At 50.4% G+C, this 23,465-nt stretch overlaps 1 protein-coding gene across 4 annotated transcripts in view; it reads right to left on the bottom strand.

Moving 5' to 3' along the window:
- GPAT4 (glycerol-3-phosphate acyltransferase 4) overlaps nucleotides 1–22,539 on the bottom strand; it is a 30,360-nt gene extending 7,821 nt beyond the window's left edge. The window contains exons 1-5 of one of the 4 annotated variants that reach the window (XM_042241392.2): nucleotides 22,468–22,539; nucleotides 20,195–20,296; nucleotides 8,280–9,224; nucleotides 670–739; nucleotides 246–546 (exon numbers count right to left, since the gene is read on the bottom strand). In XM_042241392.2, coding sequence (XP_042097326.1) covers nucleotides 246–546; nucleotides 670–739; nucleotides 8,280–8,444 — 536 coding nt within the window. In that variant the 5' untranslated portion in view covers nucleotides 8,445–9,224; nucleotides 20,195–20,296; nucleotides 22,468–22,539. Of the gene's footprint in view, nucleotides 1–245; nucleotides 547–669; nucleotides 740–8,279; nucleotides 9,225–20,194; nucleotides 20,297–22,435 lie in introns of all 4 variants that reach the window. The other 3 variants (XM_042241393.2, XM_042241391.2, XM_004021798.6) reach the window with 3 other exon arrangements.
- Between the last annotated feature and the right edge of the window lie 926 nt (nucleotides 22,540–23,465).

The following is a 23,465-nucleotide window of genomic DNA, read 5'->3' as shown; positions in this document are numbered from 1 at the left end:
GCCAGGCCCAGGGAGGGGGGCCACAAAGAACACCGTGCTTCCGTCCCTGGGCTTAGTCCGTCCAGACAAGCAATTTGTCTTTGAGAAACTCAACTATTTCTTATTTCTGTCTGCTATGCAGACGACCCAGGACCCTTCTAAAGGACAAGCCCGGGCACCCTTCCGAGAGCTGGACGGCCTGGCTGATGGGAGGACTCCACCAGCCTCCTCTGAAGTGGAAGCACGGGGCGTGGGCCGGGCCTCACCTGAGCGGCAGCAGGAAGCAGTAGCGGATGAGCACGCCCAAGCCCCACAGCACGGTGAGCCGCAGGCTGATGTAATGGAAGTTGTAGTTGGTCCTGCTCAGCAGGTTCCAGGACTCCAGCTCCTCTGCCGAGAACCTCTTGGTCACCTCGTCGTCCATGATCGTCTCCATTCCTTTCCGGCAGAAGTAGAAAATGTCCGAAAGCTCAAACTCAGGAGTATTGTCCAGCGCCTTACTGCTCCCGCTCCGGCGGATTTCTTTGATCTCTTCCTCTAGTGACGTGGGGTCTTTTGCAATGATTCCTGCAAGAGAACAGCCCTGTCAGGTGGTCCGCTGGGAGAAGGGCGTCAGAAATGCTCAGGGCATACTCCCTGCCTGCCGCAGGGAGCAGGGGTGGGGTGGGGGGCCCAGGGGCCCTGTCTTACCATTGGTGTAGGGCTTGTAAAGCTGGTGGTGGTTCTCCTTGGCTCCTCTCTCCATCCTCAAGGTAGCCCACTGCAGGGGAACAGCAACACACAGGGTGAGCCCCTTCCCCTCTCAGGGGGCTCCTCCACTTCCGGTCTGTGGCAGCCTCAAGCCCAATCACCCCGGATCAGACTGCACCTGGAGCGCGGGCTCTGGGGAAGCTCGGAGCCCTCTCCTCCGGGCAGACCTGTCCCTGACGACCTGGACTGCTTCCTTTGTTTCTGCCAAATGACAGCTCTTCGCCAACTGCAAAGCCAATCGTCCAGGAAGGTACTGCCTGCTTCCCAAATTATTCCAAGAAAGCAACAATTTTAGCTTTTGAGTTGATAAAAGATTTAAATACTATGTATACGTGGACTGTCCATTTACCCTCTGAGTAATATCTACTGGGAAACGCCACAATTTGACATAAAAAGCTTGAAAGTAGCTTAGTGTTAATTAAAAAAAAAAAAAGTTAAGCAAAAAAAACTAGGTTCAAATCCCAAGTTCGAGAGTTCTGTGTGCCTTCAGCAATTCATCCCATCGCGCTGGTCTCTTTCACCCACAAAACTGGATGAAGGTGCATCGACCGTCCCTTGGCGAGGACATGAGAGGCCGTGTGTGACAGGCTCTGGGAGACTGCAAGCCCCCAGTGCCCTCATCTTACTAAAGTAACAGGGACCACAGGGGAGCCTCCTCCTAGAGCCTCTCGCCCTTCATCAGAACCCTAAGTGCCACCCGAGAGCCCGGGGCTGGGAGGCTCCTACTAGCAGGAGGGAGGGGCGAGCATGCCAGCTCGCACCTGCCTGACGCCGGACCGCGACGACAAGGACACAGAACCCGCATTTCAAAGGTGTCCTTTCAAACTCCTGTCTCCACAGCTATGCTAGGGAGAGAAGAACCCTGTCCCTCCACGATGCCGCAGAATCCACACAGCCCAAAGCCTCTGTGAGACCCTGCTGGCAGAGCCTGAGGTGTGAGCAGGGTGGCGGAGCGAGCAGCAGGACGTGCGCCTCCTCAGCGACCTGAGCGCGTGCGGAAACCTCTCGGACGCCATGGTCCAGAGAAGACACACCGCTTACAAAGCCACCCACGCCAAGGTCTGAGACGGGAAAACACACACAACCCCTGTCGGGTTCTTAGCCCCTGATGGATTCTGGCACGGAGGACGTTTTTTCTAGAAGAAAATGTAAACATAACTGCTGCAGTGCAGGAAGACGAACTCCCACCTGGGAATGCCATCTAGGGAAGAGGCGATTCAGGGCCAAGCCTGGTACAAAGACACAGCTCGATCGCCCAGAACGTCTCCATTCTGGCCAAGACTGCCTCAGTGTTGCAGGCCCAAGTCAGAGAACCTCAGTGCTGGCGCGTGGGTCGGACTGTGACAGGCAGGGAGCACACGCCCCAGGCCGCCGGAGCCCCAAAGCAGACAGCTGTGAGCACCGACTCAGGATGGAAAGTTCCAGAAGGCTGTTGCTTCTGCTTTAACTGGAAAGATGCTGGTGCAGTGAGCCTGCGGCTTCTGGCTTCATGGTAAACATCCTCCTGTCCTCCTGCTTTGTTCTTCCAGCTTTGCTTTTCCAAACTTCGGGGACATCACAAAATGTGTCTGTGTGAAGGATGAAGTCAGCAGAACAGGGGCAGAGGGCAGGGCAGGGGCTGCCTGGGACAGGCACCCAGTGACCGGCTGCTTTGCCAGGCGAAGGGACTCGGGAGGGGGTGCTGGCATCAGCAACGTCTGAGAATGGCACGCCTGGCTTCTCTGAGCCTCATTTTTAAGAAGTATCGTATGCAGATATCCAGAATAAAGTGAGAGCCCCAGGTCCAGAGCTCATTTTGCCAAAATCTCCTCTTCCTTCCCTTGATCCAACATGCCACTTGAGTCCCTGTTCAGGGTCAGATTACTTAATTATTGCCTTCTCAGCTTCTCCTGCACAGAGACTGTTAGGGGCACAGACACACTGCCCTGTAGACTAAACCCAAGACAGCCCTCGGCAGGTGACAGGCCTGGGCAGGTGACAGGCAGGCCGGACCCTTAGAAGGTGGGTGGGGTGACGGGTGCATCTTTGCTGGTTAGTCACTCTGCTGTGCTGCCGCTCAGAAGCCCAGCACCCGGGGAAGGCCAGACGGCCTCTGCAGCCTTGTCTCAGCAAGACCTCCCCTCTTCTCCAGCTGGCCTGCACCGCCCCTTCCCCGACCAGACTGTGGATGCCCAAGAATCAGCCCCCAGAGAAGCCAGGCTCCCAGCACCCCACCCTCTCCCACTTCCCCGGCAGAGATAGCATCTTTTAACAAGTCTCTCTTCCCTCCCTGCTTTGGCTAGAATCGCTCAGTGAGTGAAAAAGTGTCTGACTCTTTGTGACCCCGCAGACTATACATTCCACGGGATTCTCCAGGCCAGAATATTGGGGTGGGTAGCCTTTCCCTTCTTCAGAGGATCTTTCTGACCCAGCAGGGTCTCCTGCATTGCAGGTGGATTCTTTACCAACTGAGCTATGAGGGAATAACTTGGTAGAAAGAAAGTGAAGTCGCTCAGTCGTGTCCGACTCTTTGCAACCCGGTGGACTGTAGCCTACCAGGCTCCTCTGTCCATGGGATTCTCCAGGCAAGAATACTGGAGTGGGTTGCCATTTCCTTCTCCATAACTTGGTAGCTGCCATCAAATTCACAATCCTGACTTCACACCTCACGTTTCTGATCACCTGCTGGTCGTGACCATGTGCCAGCATCCCTCTGCCCTCACATCCGGTGTGAGAGGGAGAGGCAAATGCACATGCCCGGACCCCACCGTGCTCCCCGTCACCCGCCCTCCTCCTGGGATCCCCAAGCTGCCCATCTGTCCACCCAGTCCTTTCAGCCCGCCCCGGACGCTTCCTCCCCAGCTGCCTGAGTCAGGCCACCACCGGCCTCTCTTACCTACACAGGTGCGACAGGTTCCACTGTGCTCCTTCCTCCCTTCAAGCCAAATGACGCACACTGGTCTCATCCCCTGGCCTGGGCTTTCAGGGGCTTTTCAATGGCTTCTCAAAGCCTAAAGAACAGCTGGTTTTATAAGCTATCTCAGCCCCTCCAGGAACCTGATGGCTCTCCTATCCTGAGCCAGGCATTGTCTCTAAACCAGACTGCCCCTGCTCGCCTCTACCCACTGCATTCCTAGAGCACTGCTTCCTTTGTAAATCCATTCAAATGCCAAATCGTAGATGAAATGGTACCTCCCCAACTCCTGCAGTCAGAGATCATCCCCACCCGCATATTTTAACTGGTGTCACATTCTGAATCGGTTCTGTAGGCAGACATCAGTCTTTCCTACTCAACTATAGCTGCCTCAGTGGGCAGACGCCAGAATCCACCCAGACGTGCAGGGCAGCGGAGTCTGATCAAGTGCCACGCAGCACTTAGGCAGTCAAAAAGGACTGGGTTTAATTCACCAATGACCAAGGTTTCTCTTCATCAAGGTCTCCAAAACCACTTCTGAGCCTCCTCCCCGCCGTAATCTCACTCTCATCTCCTTCCGTTCATCCTTTGAGCTACTTTCCCCCAGTCACACTGGCATCACCCTTCCCACAGGGGTGGGAACGTTAACAGCGTTAACTGCCAGGTCTGAGGACTTAGGTCGTCTCACAGCTGGTAAGAAAACCCTCAAAAGGGTCGCACCTACCCACCACAATGCCACTGCCTGTTCAGCCTCTTTGACCTCCTCACCTCCATCACTGGTTTCCAACCAGTTCTGCTGTGGAGCCTGATGTCAAAGCACATTACAGCCGCCTCCTCTGACCTGGTCAATCGCTTTGACATCGGGCAAAAAATTCAAGTCATTTCCTCACCCCTATCTTTCTCCTTTATATACAGACTTTCTTCACTGCTTTCCCAAATCATTCTCAACTCAGTTCAAAGTCCACTTCTAGGAACTGTACCCCAAACATTATCACCACCATTGTGCTGTGTAATAAACCTGAAGCACAAACATTAAGAAAACTAAAGCATTTCCACTCAGCGTTAACAGGACCTGCAAGCTGTCCCCCAGGAGGAAAGACACCGACTACACATCCCTCCAGCCCCTGGGCAGGTGCACCAAGGCATGCAGGGAGGCGTGCCATCGTGGCAGACCAGCTGCACTGACTCAGGCCCTCCAAAAGCACGGCCTGATGCACTGTGCAGACTACCAGACAACCAGCTTGATTCATCTTGATGAAGATTATCTAGTAAATGTGCAGAACAGCTGGCTGATAAGACTGTAAAAGAAAATGCAGACAGAAAATTATAGGCACAGGCTGCTAAGACCACCATAAAATATTACCACAACCAAAAGGCAACACAAAACTATTATTATTTGTCTGGTTATCTACCACTGGCTTAAAATACCACCACTATTTACTCTGCTCTTGAATCTGCAAACCGCACAGGGTCTGGCATGGGCTGGTGGAGGCTGAAGGCAGGGGCTGGAACTCCCTGAAGGCCCGTGGGCTCCCGAGGGTGGCAGCTGATGCCATCAGCCTGTCGTTCGTCACAGCCTCCCCAGAACTGGGAGCTGGAACTCCATGGGGCCTGGGCTTCCTCGTGGCGTGGCAGCCGGGCTCGGGGGCAAGTCTCCAGAGTCTGGTGGAAGCTGTGCTGTCGCTCCACCCTAACCGCACAGGTCACACAGCGTCAAGGCCACCATGCTCTGTAGGTTAGAAACATTCACCAAGGGAGGGCCCCACTCTGGAGGAAGTCAATCAGATTCCACCTCGTGATGGTAGATGTTAGAGTCACTGGGGGACCTTTTTAAAAATGCCACCAAAATCAGTTAGACCAGACTTTCCAGGGGGTAGTCGAGTGCTCCCAAACAAGTCATTTGTTAAATGCTCCCCAGGTCATTCAGATGTGTAGTCAGTAAGAGACCCACGAAATGAAGATGATCTCTAAGCCTCCTTCCCACTGCAAAATCACACAGAGCACCCCAGTTTACGAAGGGATGAAGATGATAAAAAAGGCAAACTAAAGGTGCTGTCTTTATTAAAAGCACCCACCCACAAGTTTAGGTGTATTTTAGTTGTATACATGGATACCCTGATGTATTTCCAAGATCTAAAATCAGTTTGGCCAAATCCAACTTGTATTTCATACTACTGCTGATAAAAATGGCATTCAGTTCTTAATGTCCACCAAGATCAAATCAGAGCAACAACCCTGCTCAGACGGTGAGGAAGGACCACTCTTGCAGAACCACCCACTGGCCCTGCTGGGACGCATCAGCCCTTCCTCACCCACCCCTTACTTGGGCTCACAGCCAAGTTGTTATCATCATCCAGGAAGCTCAACAGGACAGGAGCCCTGGGATACCCAGAACCCTCCAAGCGCCTGACACACACCTCCAGGAAATACGAGGTACAAACTGAGATCCTGAAATCTGAAATCTTGAGGTCACCAATGAGCGCACGCGTGCACACACACACACACACACACGTACACACGACTTCCATTTCCAGTGATTTTCAAGATGTGGTCAGCAGTCTCTGATGGCTCAGGAATACCTGTCCCATGGAACTTTAAAATACTGATTTGAGGAGACATTTTCAAAATGGAATAGGGAATGTACATATATTCTAGGTCTTCTTCACCCAAAGTGACCCAAATTTTAAGAATTTAGCTACTACACAAGGACTCTGATCTGATTACTCTTATATTTCTGTTTTGAAAATAAGGATTCCCATAGGTCTATGAATTAATCGCGTGCTTAAATAAGTGTGAATAAAAACTCGCCATCGCTGTGAGCTATCAGGTGCCCGACTCGCTCCATACTGATGTACGCTTTCCAGCAGCAAGGGGGTGCGGGCAGTTACTTGGCTCACAGGAACCCTGGGTTCTGTTGAAGATTTTCTTGGACTAAAGTTCAAGAAAATCATATTTCATAATTAATTAAAACAAATACTAATGACTGACTAGATTGCCACTTCTCAAGCTTTACTGTGCACCTGGGCTTCTTGGAGCACAGATTCGAATTAGTAGGTCTGAAGGGGGCCTGTGGCCTGCATTTCCAATGTCGTAGGTGACACTTAGCTGCTGGTCTCAGAGCATTCTCTGAGTAGCAAAGATACCCCCAGAGACCATATGGAGTGCTCAGAAATCTTCGTACTAAACGCGAGTGCTCCAATACGTACAAGCCCACCATAGCTCACTATGGACAAGAGCCAAAAGGTGAACAGCCCATCAATGGATGAGTGGAAAGCACATCACAGTACAAACACACAGTGGCATATTACTCGGCCACGAAAACCAAAGTATTGACACGAGTTACAAAGTTATGCTAAACAAAAGCACTCACAAGAGAGCACATTTTATAGCATTTCATTAATATGAAATACCAAGAACAGGTAAATCCAGAGACAGAACACAGATTCACGGCTGCCAGATGCCGGGGGGTGGGGGGAGGGGACAGAAACGCAGCTGCTTAATGAACATGGGGTTTCCTTTTGGAGTGATGAAGAGGCTCTGGGACTTCAGAGGTGGCTGTCATACAACCCTGTGACTACGGGAAATGCTGATGAACTGTTCCCTTTAAAATGGTTAATCTTCCATAGTGTCAATTTCACCTCAATTTTTTAAACGTGAAAAAGTTATATTCTTAGACAAATATTAAATATCAAAACACAAGTTTCAATAATATACATAGAAATATTTTTTGCTGTAATGGAGCATTTCATCTGGCTCACTTCATCTTTCTGAATCACTATTTCTTCACTGATAAAATCTATCGTTGATAAGACACCCTGGTCCACTGCAGAACTACAGAGAACCAAAGGACAGCAAGTGAAATTATTCTGAACTATAAGATACTATCTGAACAAATACACCTGCAGTGTTTTCACTATTACGAGTGCATTTCCCCAGTTACACATGGTCTCAGCCGTAGAAAAGAACAGCTGAAGATCTGGTGACTACTGAAAACAGATACTGCTCATCAATTACCAAACCTCCGAAGAGATACTGAAAAGCTCACGGCACAGATCAACTTCCAGGAAATACCACTTCTTGCCCATTTCCTTAACCCCATGACCAGTTTTGTTCAGCGGCCTAACTACTTAGGTTCTGACATATGTTAGGAAATATTTTTCTTCTCCTCTGTCTTAAAGAAATTAGCACAATTCTTCAAATGCCCTTTTCTGTGACTTCTTTTTGCCTGAAGTCTAAGAACCTATTTAAGATAGATGTTTGAAACAGAAAAGAGAGACTCTCCCATACTTATCAGTGAGGCAGCATGCTAGCAGCAGCTCTGACTTTCAGTATCTGTTACATAATCACAGGCGGTGTCCCGCAGTGACTGTTTCTAAGTCCCTCCTTTTGAAACATATAGGCCAGGTGTGGTCCCTCTGCTCAGATGGACCAAACATGCAAGTACCTGAGCTCAAAGGAAAAGACTGCTACAGGCTTCACAAGCTCATGTTAGTTACCCTTTCTGCTCAAAATGCTACTTCCTTCCCACCCTACCCATACTCTCCACGTCCCTCCGAGAGCTCACAACCAACCAGACAGAAACAACTTTTTTTTTTTTTGGGCTAATGGCACTTCTCGTCTCCTCGGGGAAGCAACCGTTTGTAGACAGCATACTCACCGCAAAGATCTTTAACAGAGTTTTCATGTAGAGCTTTCGGATACCAAAGGAGACTCCGAAAATGGCAGGGACGATGATGAAAACCAGGAGGAGGGTGAAGAGGACAGTCAGGGAGATGCCCAGGAGGCTGACAATCAGGTTGTCGAAAGGCAGCAGCAGGAACATGGTGGGGGATGCAGGCCAGGCCAGCGCCCTCCTCCCCGTGAACAAAGCTGGCCTCAGATGGTCCTCTCCGTCAGCACCAGCCTGGGGAGGGCCAACTCCATTCCCAAGTTCGCATCCCTCGACGGCTGGAACGGAGACTGGGCAGAGGATGAGTGCAGAAGGGGGCCCCGAGGGCCTCCCTGGAGACAGGCTGCAGGCGGACGGGGGGGGGGCTCAGTCTTCAGCCCAGGTGGGGCAGCCCGGCCAGTGAGCAGCCTGGGCGCGCTCTGGGCTCTGCTCTGCTGGCACTGCTTCCAGAAGTTTCCCTGTATCTCCTGCCCAAGAGCATTTAGCAGATAAATCTGTCCTGAAGGTCTGTCATTGCCAGAAGTACCAAGAAGAGTTCAACGTGCTGCCAGAAAAAGCCTGATAACTCCAGTGGGGATGGGGAGGGGGTGTGACTCGCTGGCACTTCCCACAGAAGTCTTGTGAACGTGAATAAGTGGAAATTAAATAATTGTTTTCCTTAAAACTCCTTCATAAGCTGAAAACTGCGTTCACATCTGGCCCCATCCTTCCTCTGGGGGCTCCTGGCGCGCTGCTCCCGGGACCCTCCTCCCCGGAGAGCTACAGGCCTTGCCAGGGGCACAGAGGCGCTGGCAGGGAACGACTCATGCTGCCCGCAGGGAGTGTAATCCCAGGCGCGCCTGGCATCGGGCTCCTCTGGATGCTCCTCCCTCAGGCCCTCTTCTCGGCGGTGACCTGGGTTCTTGGCAGGAAGCTGCTTACATGCTGCTGAAGCTGGAGGAGGAGACAGAAACACCGTCAGGCATGCGACACAAACGGCGCCAAGGGGAGGGGCGCACTGCGCTTGGGGTGGGGGCCGAGCGCCGGGGCCGTTCCTCTTCCCCAAGGTCGAGGGGAGCCGGCAGGGCAAACAGGCGGTGTGTGCGGGTGTGGACGAAAACCGCAGGCGTTTCATCTAGGTTTCAACCCCGCTGGCCTAAGTACCAGCTGGGGCCGCTCACACTTTTCTAACAGGAAATACACGTGTGTCTGGGCTCAGCAGATGCAAACCACTACATGTAGACTGGACAGAAAACAGGATCCCAGCGTGCAGCACAGGGAACTATATGCAGTGTCCTGATAAAACTATAACGGAAAAGAACATGAAAAGGAACGTATGTATATGCCTAAACTGAGTCTCTCTGCTGCACAGCACAAACTAACCCAACACCATAAATCAAGTACACTTCAATTAAAAAAAATCATCACAGACCTCAAATTTAAAAAATGAATTAAGGAAAAGAAAATATATGGACACAAGACACCTTTCAAGAGATAAAGAGGGCACACTCCGAGGAGAAGACGGGCCTCTTCGCTGTCCCCCACTGCCCAGAGCTCGGGGCCGCAGAAGCAGTCCCAACATGAGGACGCTCCGGATGCTTCCTGAGACCACCCCGTACACCCCGGGACACCGTCAGGGACCACTCCTGCCCCAGCCGCCCAGGCAGCAGGAGGCCTGCGCTGAACGCTGCTTTCTGTCCTGTTTCCTAGCTTGACACGTCCTGAGACAGTACTGCCTCTGCGCCAACGGAGCTCCCTTCCTGTAGACAGGTGTACAGTTCTCAGCTGCAAGAATGCTCCGTGAGTCGGTTACGGCTCTCTCCTGCGGGTGGACACCAATGTTTCTGCCCTTCTGCTCTTATAAACAATGCAATGAGCCTATGTGATTTAGCATACAAAATGCACGTGCAAATACAGTTTCAGGATAACCTCCTAGAGATGGAATTGCAGGGGAAAAGGAAATCTAGGTTTAAGGGAAAAAAGTAACTCTTGTTTTTATTTCCCCTGATTTACTGACAAAAGTTGGCTTAAAGCTCAACATTCAGAAAACTAAGATCATGGCATCCGGTCCCATCACTTCATGGGAAATAGGTGGGAAACAGTGGAAACAGTGTCAGACTTTATTTTTTGGGGTTCCAAAATCACTGCAGATGGTGACTGCAGCTATGAAATTAAAAGATGCTTACTCCTTGGAAGAAAAGTTATGGCCAACCTAGATAGCATATTCAAAAGCAGAGACATTACTTTGCTAACGAAGGTCCGTCTAGTTAAGGCTATGGTTTTTCCAGTGGTCATGTATGGATGTGAGAGTTGGACTGTGAAGAAAGCTGAGCACCGAAGAATTGATGCTTTTGAACTGTGGTGTTGGAGAAGACTCTTGAGAGTCCCTTGGATTGCAAGGAGATCCAACCAGTCCATCCTAAAGGAGATCAGTCCTGGGTGTTCAGTGGAAGGACTGATGCTGAAGCTGAAACTCCAATACTTTGGCCACCTCATGCGAAGAGTTGACTCACTGGAAAAGACCCTGATGCTGGGAGGGATTGGGGGCAGGAGGAGAAGGGGACGACAGAGGATGAGATGTCTGGATGGCATCACCAACTTGATGGACAGGAGTTTGGGTAAACTCTGGGAGTTGGTGATGGACAGGGAGGCCTGGCGAGCTGCGATTCATGGGGTTGCAAAGAGTCAGACACGACTGAGCGACTGAACTGAACTGACAAAACCGACACATTAACACTGAGCAACTCTGCAGAGCCAAAGCAGGATTTGATATGGCACCCCACTCCAGTGCTCTTGCCTGGAAAATCCCATGGATGGAGAAGCCTGGTGGGCTGCAGTCCATGGGGTAGCTAAGACTCACACACGACTGAGTGACTTCACTTTCACGCATTGGAGAAGGCAATGGCAACCCACTCCAGTGTTCTTGCCTGGAGAGTCCCAGGGACAGACGAGCCTGGTGGGCTGCCGTCTATGGGGTCGCAGAGTCAGACACGACTGAAGCGACTTAGCAGCAGCAGTAGCAGCAGCAGCAGCAGCAGAGTGTTAGTCAGAGAGTCACCTTTTCTGTGTATGTGGTGAGAACATGTAAGATCTACCCTCTCCGCAACTTTCAACTGTAATCACTACGCCAGAACATTCTCATCTCATAACTGCGCACACTGACCCTTTGCCCGGCCTTTCCCCATCTCCCCTACCCCTTGGCCCCTGGGAACCACCACTCTTCTGTTTCTGCAAGTTCGTATTTTCTGGACGCCACATTTATGTGAGAATATACCGCATCTGTCTTCCACTTCTGACTTGGGAAATACAGGGGTTTTTTTTTGCTGCACTGTGTGGCTTGTGAGATCTGAGTTCCCCAAAAGGGGATCGGACCTGTGGCCCCTGTGGTAGAAGTGCGGGGTTCTAACGCCTGGACCACCAGGGGATTCCCAGAAGTACAGTTTTAGTTTCAGGAGATACCGTCACATTTTCCTCGTAGGTTAACTCCTCCAGGCTTTCTGGCCACATTTTTTTTTTTAAGATTTTTTATTCTGGCTCTGGTTTTGGCCGTGCTGGTCTTGGCTGACACGCTCGGGCTCCCTCTGGCTGCGCTGAGCAGGGGCTGCTCTGCAGCTGCGGCGCCCGGGCGCCTCACTGTGGCGGCTGCCCTTGGTGTGAGCTCGGCTCCAGGCGCACGGGCTTCACTAGCGCCTGACTCGAGGGCTGTGTCCAGGCTCAGGAGCTGGGGCGCGTGGACTTAGCTGCTCTGCAGCAGGTGTGACCTTCCCGGTCTGGCAATCAAACCTGTGTCCCCTGTATTGGCAGGTGGATTCATAACCACTAGACCACCAGGGGCTCCGCCCACTCTGCTATTAGAAAGGCTGTCTGCATTAGGGCTCACTCTTGGGGTTGTACATGCTAAGGGTTTTGGCAACTGCACAGTGGACAGTGATATGTGCCCATCATTACAGTAGCGCACACAATATCTTCACTGCTCTAAAAATCCTCCGGGCTCTGATTTTTCATCCCTCCCCGCCCTCAACCCCTGGAAATTACCGATCTTTTCACTGTCTTCGGTTAAGATTTTTTTCCCAGAATGTCATCTAATTGGAATCTTACAGGATGTAGCCTTCTTGGCTTCTTTCACTTAATACTGTCCCTTGTTCCAAACGTGGGAGCATCCTCTCACTTTTCTCTGGCAAACATTTCTGTCCTCATACCAATCTCCTTCTGGCTCGGTTCCAGTACATTTAACAGTTCAAGAAATGGAACAGGTGAGCAGGTGCCTGACTTCACCATGAGTCCTGTCCACTGCAGTACAGAGCTCAGAGGCCTTTCTCATGTTATCTCACGACCTGTCAATATGTATTCTCTCCATTTTACCACTTAGGGAACTAAGCGGGGGAAACCCGGACCCCATTCCCTGACCCCTAACTGCTCCCACCACGTCCCACACCCCCGGCAGGGAAACTAAGACAACGCTGTTTCAGGGGCAGTGGTCCTCCACTTCCGCTTCCACACGGTCATCGCTAACGCTCACGCAACACCACCGAGACGGACGCTGAGCTCACCGAGCTCCCACCGCACCCTACGGTGGAGTTACTGTCAGCCCTGCTGTGGACAGGTGAGGGAACAGAGGCAGAGAGGGGGAAGCTGCCTGGGGCTGCACAGCTGCAACCAGCAGAGGAGGCTCGTGGACGAGGGCGCCCACTTCCCAGCCCCGCTCTGTAACCCCCAGGCCCTCCTCTCTCTCAAACACCCTGAGCTACATTAACACTTCCTCCATGCCGGGCAAGCTGCATAGAACTTCTTGTGACCAGGGAGAAACCACAAGACAAATCTGGATTCCTGTAGCAGAATTTGCTGTTCTCAGAATCCAAGGTACAAACCTGGTTGCCCATTTCCATAAACTGGTCAAGCTGTTGGTACACGCCAGATTTCTAACAGTGTCCCAAAGGACATTCAGGAATTCAGATCTATTTCTGAGACTAAAATCAAGTCAATCTGCTGAGTCACTGTCTTCCTTAAACCTGTCAAATTCCAGCCTAATCCCAGGGCCACATCCCCGTCCGGCTCCCCCACCCCCGTGCCAGTGGAGAGCTGCTGTCACAGTGGCCACGGTCACCTTGACGTCCATGGGCCCAAGGCGACAGACACCAGGGTGACTCTGATTTCCCAAGTCAGAGCTTAGATCTCTTTACTCTGGACCACAACCAACCGAGAATTCCCAAGGTTATTCTGGGTTCATGTCCTCAAAACATGAAAGTAAACACATTTAGCAATAAACTAATTACTTCACCTAGTTCAGAAGTGGGCACACCAGGTCCCCAGGCCAAATCTGAGCCAGTTTTGACAAGGTTCATGACCTAGGAACAGTGTTTACATCTTTATAGACAGTCTTAAGAAAAAAGATAATGTGACAAGACCACAGCCTGCAAAGCCTCAGCTATCTACTAGGCGACCCTTCACAGCAGCAGCCTGCAAACCCCTGACCCCACTGCTCCTTCATCCCCTCAGAGGCAGCAAACTGCCCCGCTGTCCCTAGCCCCCTACCCAGATTCCACCCCCGAGTACCAGACTCCAGAACACAGAACAGCAACCAGCCAAACAAGTTCTGTGGCCAACGCTGAACAATCCTCCCATGGATTCTTAGAAGTAGGGACGAGGTGAGAAAGCTGTGGGTATCAGATGGGCCCCCAAACATGTTGCTGGATCACGGAGCAGCCGTCACAGCGAGGTCCTGGTGCCTTAAGGCCCCTCAACACGGACTCCAGTCTCTGGAAATATGGCAAACTGCTCACATCAGAACTCTGTCACACCAGTGTCTAGATAAATGCTCTTGTAGGGAAAGGCAACCATTTTGCTTCACGTAAACAGAACTGCAACTCCTTGACAGGAAGCAGGGGAAGTCATCAGCTCAAAGCAATAGTCACTCCTTCTCTTCACCTCCCCCACTTTCAGCCAAATCCAGAGTCACTTGGACCAACGTTCCCCCAGGAGTCCAGCCAGTCCAAGGAAACCCTAAGAACCAACGAGTTCTGAGCCTTTCGGGAGGGAAGGTGGTCTCATCCCAGGAAGCTGACAGTCCACCTCTAAGCTAACGAGACTCTTCAACCCTGGGGTGCAAACCAGAGCCCCCAAAATGGGCCACTTCTCAGGGCTTCTCAGTTCTCAGGGTGACTAGCTCAGGGCACACACTCCATGCCACATACCACGCAAGGTATGAAAGCATGTCGTGCTGAACATACACACCTACAGGCACATTTTCCGCAAAAAGGCACACACAGAGTCATCACTTCACACTTTGATGACTGTCAACAAGAAAAGAGTCGTGGGTGGAGACAAGGGGCCTCTCATACACTGTTAGTGAGAATGTGAACTGGCGTGTCCACTGTGGAAAACAGTATAGTGCTTCCTCAACAAACTATAAACAGAAGCACCATGCGGTCCAGCAATCTCACTCTTCGGCACACATCCAAAGAAAACAAAAACCAGCAATTCAAAAAGATACACGCACTGCAATGTTCCAGGCTGCATTGTTTGCAACAGCCAAGATATAGAAGGCACCTAAGCGCCCACCAACAGATGAACGCACAGAGATGATGTGCGGGACACACACAGTAGAACAGCATTCAGCCATAAAAAGACGAGATGCTGCCACCTGCAGCAATGTGGGTGGACCTGGAGGGCATTACGCCAAGTGACATGAGTCAGACAGAGACAGACTAGAGAATGTAACAAAAAAGAAGCCGACTCACAGATACAGAGAACAAGCCAGCGGTTACCAGTGGGGAGAGGGAAGGGGTAGTAAAAGGGTAAGTGATTAAGAGGTATGAACTATTAGGTATACAATAAGCTACAAGGATATACTATTCAACATTGATGATACAGTCAATATTCTACAATAATAACTATAAATGGAGTATAACCTTTAAAAATTATGAATCACTATATGGTTCACCTGTAACATATATTATACGTCAAATATACTTCAACTTATATATATATTTTAAAAAAAAGAGTTCTGGAAGAGAAAATAACAGAGAGATCTTAGAAATTTAAATTGAGGCTTCTAAACCAATTCTGACTCAATCACCAGGCATGTGCGTGCTGAGCTGCTTCGGTTGTGTCCGACCCTCTGGATCCTATGGACTACAGCCTGCCAGGCTCGTCTGTTGCTGGGATTCTCCCGGCAATACTGGAAGGGGTGGCCATTTCTTTCTCTGGGGGATCTTCCTGACCCAGGGATGAACTCGCCTCTTGCACTGGCAGGCAGGGTCCCTACCACTAGCGCCACCTGGGACGCTCAGGCAGGGACTACTACACTCCCGGCTGCAGAAACTGCTTTTCTGTCAGCTCTCGGTGGCTCTGTGACACATCCTGCACTTCACGAGGCCACACCTGCTGTCCAGGGAGATGTCACACACCCACTCAGAAACAAGGAGACAGGCCTTTGTATGAAAAGTAAGTGCTTAGGCAACACAGAGATAGCGTATTTTTAAAGCATACTAAGCACAACGTCTGTTACACGTTAGATCTCAATAAATGGCACCTATGATCACTTCATTATGATCAGGGACACCCTGGGTGCTGTCCACAATACTAAGTACCAAACTTTAAGAGGCTGAATGGGGAGGAAGGCATTTCAAAGCATGTCACAAAATCCACAGACCACAAGCTACTACATGGTGCCTAGCAAGCACTAAGAGCCCAGACAAAGGTCAGCTGTCAAGAAACGAGCATGAAAACCACAGTGAGGCAGCAAAACAAGTTTCTGATAACCCGTCCTATTGGTGAAAAAAGAAAAGACCCTCAAACACTGCTGACTGGCATGCACAAGGGTACAACCTCTACACAGAACAATTCGGTAATCACCATCAGAATTTAAATTACATATAACCTTAGGTCCAGCAACTCTACTTCTAAAAACTCATACTAAACATAAGCTAGAGCAGTAGTTCCCAACCTGGGGCAATTGATTCTACCCACCTTGGGACCATATGGTAATGTCTGCAGACAGGAATTGAAAGAAAGACACTAGGATTTGAAACCTAACTTGATCACTTTACTAGTTTGAGTGAGTGTGCGCATACGGGTGCTCTGCTCTTCAGTCAAGTCTGACTCTAGCGACCCCGTGGACTACAGCCCACCAGGCTGCTCTGTGTGTCCCTGGGATTCCCCAGGCAAGAAGACTGGAGTGGGCTGCCATTTCCTCCTCCAGGGGATCTTCCCAACCCAGGGATAGAACTCCAGTCTTCTGTACTGGTAGGCAGATTCATTACCACTCACCGTGCTGGGAAGCCCAGTCTGTTACTTTGAGTAAATTACTTAAATTTAAGCTTCTGTTCAACACCACCTACCAAAAAAAACTGTTCACTTTTCACAGTGCCTAGAACAAGGGAAATGTTCAAAACACATCATTACTACTATGCTAAGTTCCTGTTACTACAGAGAAGGGGCACTGGAATGTGTTTCCCAAGCCATGACGTAACACTAAGGAGAAATCTGCTTTTGACACCACTGTTGCAGACAGGCATTTACAACCCCAAAGATGGCTAGAGCAAGCCATGACTTTATTAGTCAATCACCAAGAACTCTAATCCAAGCTCTTCTAATGGCTTAAATTATTGAGCCTTGGAAGAGTTAAGTGATTGAGGCGAGCTGCAAAGCTGGCCCGTTAGAGCGGCAGGACTACACCTCAGATCTGTGTCCCCATCTAGGGGTCTTTCTATGTTCTAGCCTCTCCTTTGCTCCGGGGCAGGTATCCACTTTTCAGAGTTTACTCGGTCAGGTCACAGACCAGCAAATGCCATTTTGATGTGATGGTAAATAAAGGCACGCACACAGAGGAAACATACACTGGGGTGAATCTGCTGTCGAGCGTGTCAGAGGAGTGGAGTGTACGAAACTTGCTTGAGTGGGATGCTGCTGCTCAGGAGGAAAGGTGTAAACACATTTCCAAGGAGACGGGCAGCCCAGAACTGCTAGGTGAAGCAAACCTCAACTGCTGAAAATCCAGGGATATGCTTACAGCCGACAGCAATCCTGAATAAAACAGATGGTCCAAGACAAAGCCAGGACATGTCAGGCTCAAGGATGACTCAACTTACTGGGAAGAAGACAGGACTATGGTCAGCTTCAGGGCCATTATCTTAACTGAGGTCGACCTCAGTTAAGGCCTAAATACTTTCTACTTGCCCAGAAAGGCCTCATGTGAGTTGGATCTGGGTAATAAGTAACGTGGAACCAAGTTCAACATACAGCAACATCACCAGAAGGACAAAGATACAGGACACATTGCTATTCTGGAGTCATCAGTTGAAGAAAGGACAATTTGATTTGCTGGGGCTTTAAGACCCTGAACACTACTCTCAGAACTCCATTTGAAAATTGGTGCTTTGATATCTGAGTATTGTATGTGTAATTGGAAGCAACTTCCTGTCCTTCTTTTTTCAGGACCTTTGTGTCTGGTTTATTTTACTTGGCATAATCCCTTTGAGAACCATCAGCTGCTGCCCATGTCAGTCCCTACTGCTGAGCTGTGGCCCTGGGTAGAACAGGCCACAGCTTTTTTACCCACTCACCCAGCCATTGGACCTTCCAGTCAGGGACTGTTACAAATAAAGCTGCTAGCTACCAGCCACGTAAGGACACATACTTTCACTTCTCCTGGCTAAGTACAAATACCCAGGAGTGGAATGAGGTAGCATTTACCTTTTGATGAAACTGCTAAACCGGTTTCTCAACTGGTTGGACCATCAATTGTTAATTCTCACCAAAAGTGACCAAAGTTCCATCTGTTCTACATCCTCACCAACAGTTGTTACGATCGATCTTTTTAATTTTAGACAGGCTAATGGATGTGAGGTGTTTATCTCACAGGTTTGTTTCCCTCGTGACCAACGATATGAAGCATCTTTCGTGTGTTTACTGGCCATCTGAATGTTTTCCCTGGTGAAGTGTGAAAATCTTTATTTTTTATTCGGTTATTTTATTACTGAGTTTTGTCGCTACCCATTTTTTAAAAGTCAAGCTCCCTCACCCCTATTACTAAGCAGTCTTACTTAAAATGAGAAAGCATTTCATCACAAAAGCAAAATCTGTAAAACATGGGACTTCTTTGTTCAACTTCCCACAAGGTTGAAACAACCCTAAATATGCAAAGAGAAATCTCTGAAACAGGAAAGAAAAAAAAAAAACCTCATGACCAAAACCACAAACTTCCCTGATGGCACAGTGGATGGGAATCTGACTGCCAATTCAGGGGACAGGGTCCTGGTCTGAGAAGATCCCACATGCCATGGAGCAACTAAAGCTGGGCCCCTCAACTGCTGAAGCCCAAGCTCTAGAGACCACACTCTGCAACAAATAAGCCACCCCAGTGAGGAGCCTGTGTGCTGCAACGAGGAGCAGCCCCCGCTCACCGAAATTCAAGAAAGCCCGCTCACACAATAAAGACCCAGTGCAATGGAAAAAAACCCTCTAACCTCAGACCTGCATTCTACCAGGAACATAAAACACTCTTTCATCTCTGTGTTCAGTTGACAGTGATTCTGTGCTGTCTGATACAGCAGCCACTAACCACGTATAACCCCTGAGCACTGGAGAATGTGGACAGTCGAAATTGAAATGAGCTGTAAAAACAAGACACTGGAATTTCAATGATTCAGGGTGAAAAAAGAGGAATGTAAAAGATCTCATTAAGAACTTGTATGTTACTGAAACATATACATTACTGTATGTAAAATTAGACAGCCAGTGGAAATGTGCTGTATGATACAAGGAGCTCAAGTCTGCTGCTTTGTGACAACCTAGAAGGGTGAGATGCAGTGGGAGGTGGGAAGGGGGGACACACGCCTATGGCTGATTCATGCTGATACATGGCAGAAACCAACACGATGCTGTAAAGCAATTATTCTCCAATTCAAAACAGATAATGTAACAAAGGGATTGTATGTTGATTACATGTTGAAGAGAGAGTCTGGATAATTTGAGTTAAATTATTAAGATTATTACCTGTTTTCTTTTACTCAACACTGACCACAAACTTTTGAGGCAGACCCTGAAGATAATGAAATCTCCAACGAGTAAGGAAAAACATTTACACATATAGTACCTTCCCCTCCCTAGTCCTCTGAGGTGTGAAGAGAACCATGCAAAGGAAGGGGCAAGAACTGGACTCAGGAGTCCAGTCTGAGGTTGGAGGCTCAGCTCTGTTACTCTCTGCTCTGTGTGACCGTCAGTAAGTCATTCACCTTTTGTGGATTTAAGTCCCCTCACTGGTTTTTTGGTTTGTTTTTCTATTTAAAAAGTCAACAGAAGTGTATTATATGCCTACGTTTTACAAAGTACTTTTCTGGAGTTGCAGATCTTGAGCTCACCATCTAATAGGAAGCAAAACAGCCTAACAATTCTTACGCTGCTACTGCTGCTAAGTCACTTCAGTCGTGTCCGACTCTTAGTGACCCCACAGACCGCAGCCTACCAGGCTCCTCCGTCCATGGGATTTTCCAGGCAAGGGTACCGGAGAGGGGTGCCATTGCCTTAGTGCCCCAAGAGAGCAGGCCAGCCTCCATATGGCTGCTGGCATGTGCATGTCCATGTTTTATAGGAAAGAGCGCCTTGAAGGACTTATGAGGAACCCCAAGCACTGATAATGCTCCTCCTAACTCTAAAATTCATTCCTCATGCTATGGTAAGCGCTATTATACAGGGCACTAACGACGCTTGCTCAGGTACCCACCCGGCCATGAGCCTAATGATACAGTAAGATGTAAATGACCTGTTATGATGAGGTTCTGTTTTACCTGAAGAAACAGTTCTGCAGTACAGCTCAAGCTTGACCAGGACCATATTCTCCAGCACACACCACCTTTGCCCCTCAAAAACAAAACAAAACAAAACAATTCCCCCAACCCCCCATGTCTTCAGAGGTAATGATTTACCAAGATACCCAGATGCTGTTCACTGGAGCCGCATTTCCATTACCTAGATGTGCATGACAATTACTGTATTTAGGTCACAAAGTCACAGAAGAAAATTCCATCCTGAAAGTAAATTTATAAACAATTATGTCATATCATACAAACTGAACTTACAAGCAAACTCAGAGAAGTCTACATACAAGAATTCACAGCATCCCTCAGGCAGCATTTAAGGGTAAAAAAAAATTAAGGCCCAAGTACTGAATTTACCTGTCTTACTTGAGACAAGGAAACTTTACTGGATAAAGTATGCTAGAAAATGCAGATTATGGTTTAAAAGAAAAAAGTTTAACCTATAACGAACATAGTGCTGGATTCTTATCTGCTCATGTCAAGGAAAGATGTTTTATGGGAGGGTGATATTGTTTTTGATGCTACCAAGAGCATAACATCAAGTGTAAGTAAGGTACGTGCTCAGTCGTGTCCAACTCTTTCGTGATCCCATGGACTGTAGCCCACCAGGCACCTCTGTGCATGGGATCCTCCAGACAATAGTAGAGTGGGTTGCCATGCCCTTCTCCAGATCTTCCCAACCCAGGGATAGAATCCAGGTCTCCTGTAATCCAGGCAGATTCTTTCCTGTCTGAGCCACCAGGGAAGCCAAGGGTAAACCCCCCTAAAAATCATTCCAGTTTCTCTTAGTCACACTTCATTAAATGGCTATGAGTGTTAATCTCAATCTTCAAGTTTGTTCTCATTCTGAGTCTGGAACTCCACTTTAAGGTCAGCATCTTCCCATGTTTCCTCAAAGCTATGATGAGAACTCAGTTTGTCCCAAGTCTAGCTTAAGAAATAATTTAAGATCTATCCCAAAGTTTCGTTATTCCAGATTTTGGCAGAAAGGATCCTATATGCCCACCCTAGCCCTTCATCGGAAGAGTTTTCAATCACAGCCCTTTCACACTTTTCTCTTTTCCAGAGAAAACGCCCAAAGGCAAGCAGCAGGGTACAGGAGGTAGATGCCGCCTCCGGGAGACGTCTTTTCCAGCCTCAGTTCAACCTCTTTCTTACATTCTCTGCAGAAATCTCTCTGGGCCTTGAGGGCTCATCAGAAATGAAAGTTAAGATGCTCTGGAAGCTCTCATCCCCACCTTTTGTTTTAACCTGTCCTCCAGCCGCTTAACTATTTTAGATGCCTTTTCTGATCCTTCTTCAATGCCATTATGTGCTTCTGAGTTGCAGGCCTTGTAATGGTAGGCTCAGCCCCAATGCAAGTCATAAAGTAAGATTTTTATTCTGACTCTCAAGCTACTTTTAACATCAAGGATTTATCCCAGAGATATGGGGGCGGCGTGAGGGGGATGAGACAAGCTCAATCATAGGTGAGCTCTTGAGTTTGGATGAGGCATACACGCTGGTTCACTGCTCTACCTACTTCTCTGTCTGAAAATCTACATAACACAAGATTGAAAAAAAAAACCGTTGTGAAAATGAGAAAAGAATATCGAACTGGCATTGACACAGGGCTCTTTTTCTACAATCTTTGGTCTAAGGATAACTCCTTTTCATGCCATTTCTCCTGGTTTGAGGTAGAATCTACACGACACGGAACTAAGCAGAGGTACTCGAACTTCAACCAAAATTAAGGGAAATGACCCAGAAAGGGAAATCCTCAACGGACCTCAATAAAGTTATTCATGAGCAGGTCCACACGGCACAGAGACCTTCCCTGGGCGGTGAGGCACTAAGGTCCGGTACGGGGCTGTCTTCCACAGAAGTGTGGTGTTTCATACGGTGCACATTTCCCCTAACTTTTCAACGGCAAAAGTTAAAAGCCCTCGCTGACACGGTAAGCCAGCAAATACACTAATTCCTCTGGTAGGAGGATGCTTCGCGGGGCGTGAAATCAAAACCAAAAGGCAAGGATTTCGAGGCTTGGGAAATCCCCAAGAAAGGCAAAATGGGGCTCCTTTGGGTATCGAGAGCGGAAAACCAACATCCTGGGGCCGCCTCAGCCGTTACTGCGAAAGCGCCTCCCCATGACCTCTCACACGCCGCGGGCGCGAGGGCGCGGGGGCGCGGGCCCGGCCCCGGACGGAGGGCGCGGCGGGGACGGGCGGGCCGCTCCACCGCCCGGAACCCCCCACCCCGGCAGCGGCAGTGGTGCCTCCCGACGCCGGGGAGGCGCAGGGAGACGCGGTCCCCCGACCAGGCCCTCGCGGGCACCCGCCCAAACCCCCAGCCCTGCTAGAGGCTCGTGACCTTCAGGAAGCAGCCGGCAGCGGACGACTCACCAAGCGTGGGGCTCCGGGCGCCAAATCCCTCCGCGGACCGTCCGTCCCGCCCTCGCCGCCGCCGCCGGCCCCGAGCGTGCGTAAGGACGTGCGCGCGCCCGCCCTTTGTCTACGCCGCCTTGACGTGACCCTCGCGTCCCAGCCCCACCCCCGCCCGCCGCCGTCTAACCTCACGCCCCGCACCTACGCGCCGGCGCGCGCCCGGCAGAGCTGGGCGTGGCCCCGAGGGGCGGGGAGATAGGGGGCTGGGCTCCGGGAGATGAGCAGACGGGGCGCCGAGTGGTGGGCCGGGGAGGCTGGGAGGCGGAGCCCAGAGGTGGGCAGGGCTGAGGAGGCGGGGCTCTGAGGGGGCGGGGCGCGGGAAGATGACAGACAGGGAGCCGAGTTGTGGGCAGGGGAGACGGAGCCCAGAAGTGGGCGGGGATTCGAGGGGCGGGGCGCGGAGAGACGGGCCGACCGGGCGCAGAGTGGTGGGCCGAGGAGGCGGGGTCACAGGTGGGAGGGGGCTGAAGGGGCGGGGCTCCGAGGGGCGGGGCGCGGGGAGACCGGCAGACGAGGCGCCAAGTGGTGGGTCAAGGAGGCGGGGAGCCGAGAGGCGGTGCGGGAGGTGGAGAGACGGGCGGCCGGTTGACTAGCTCCAAGTGGGCCCACCCAGGAGCTGCGGAGCTGCCAGCTGGCGGGCGAAGACCGCTGACCCCGCCGGGCTAGCTGCTGCAGAGACCCGTATTGAGCGCCCTGGGCGCTCCTGGCTCGTGCCTTCCCGAGACTCCTGCTCTAATAAGGGGAAAGCGAAAAAGTGAAAGTGAACTCGCTCAGTCGTGTCCGACTCTGCGACCCCGTGGACTGTAGCACACCAGGCTCCTCCATCCATGGGATTCTCCAGGCAACAAAACTGGAGTGGGTTGCCATTTCCTAAAGACGGGTCTCCACGCTTCTGCGCTGCGCCAGGACCTGAATACTGGCTGCTTCGCCCTAGGAACACTCGTTGTAGGTTCTGA

The sequence above is a fragment of the Ovis aries genome, chromosome 26 (genome assembly GCF_016772045.2).
Source record: "Ovis aries strain OAR_USU_Benz2616 breed Rambouillet chromosome 26, ARS-UI_Ramb_v3.0, whole genome shotgun sequence".
Classification (NCBI taxonomy): domain Eukaryota; kingdom Metazoa; phylum Chordata; class Mammalia; order Artiodactyla; family Bovidae; genus Ovis; species Ovis aries.
Note: the sequence above shows the minus strand (reverse complement) of the source record. Positions and strands in the feature narration are given on the sequence as shown.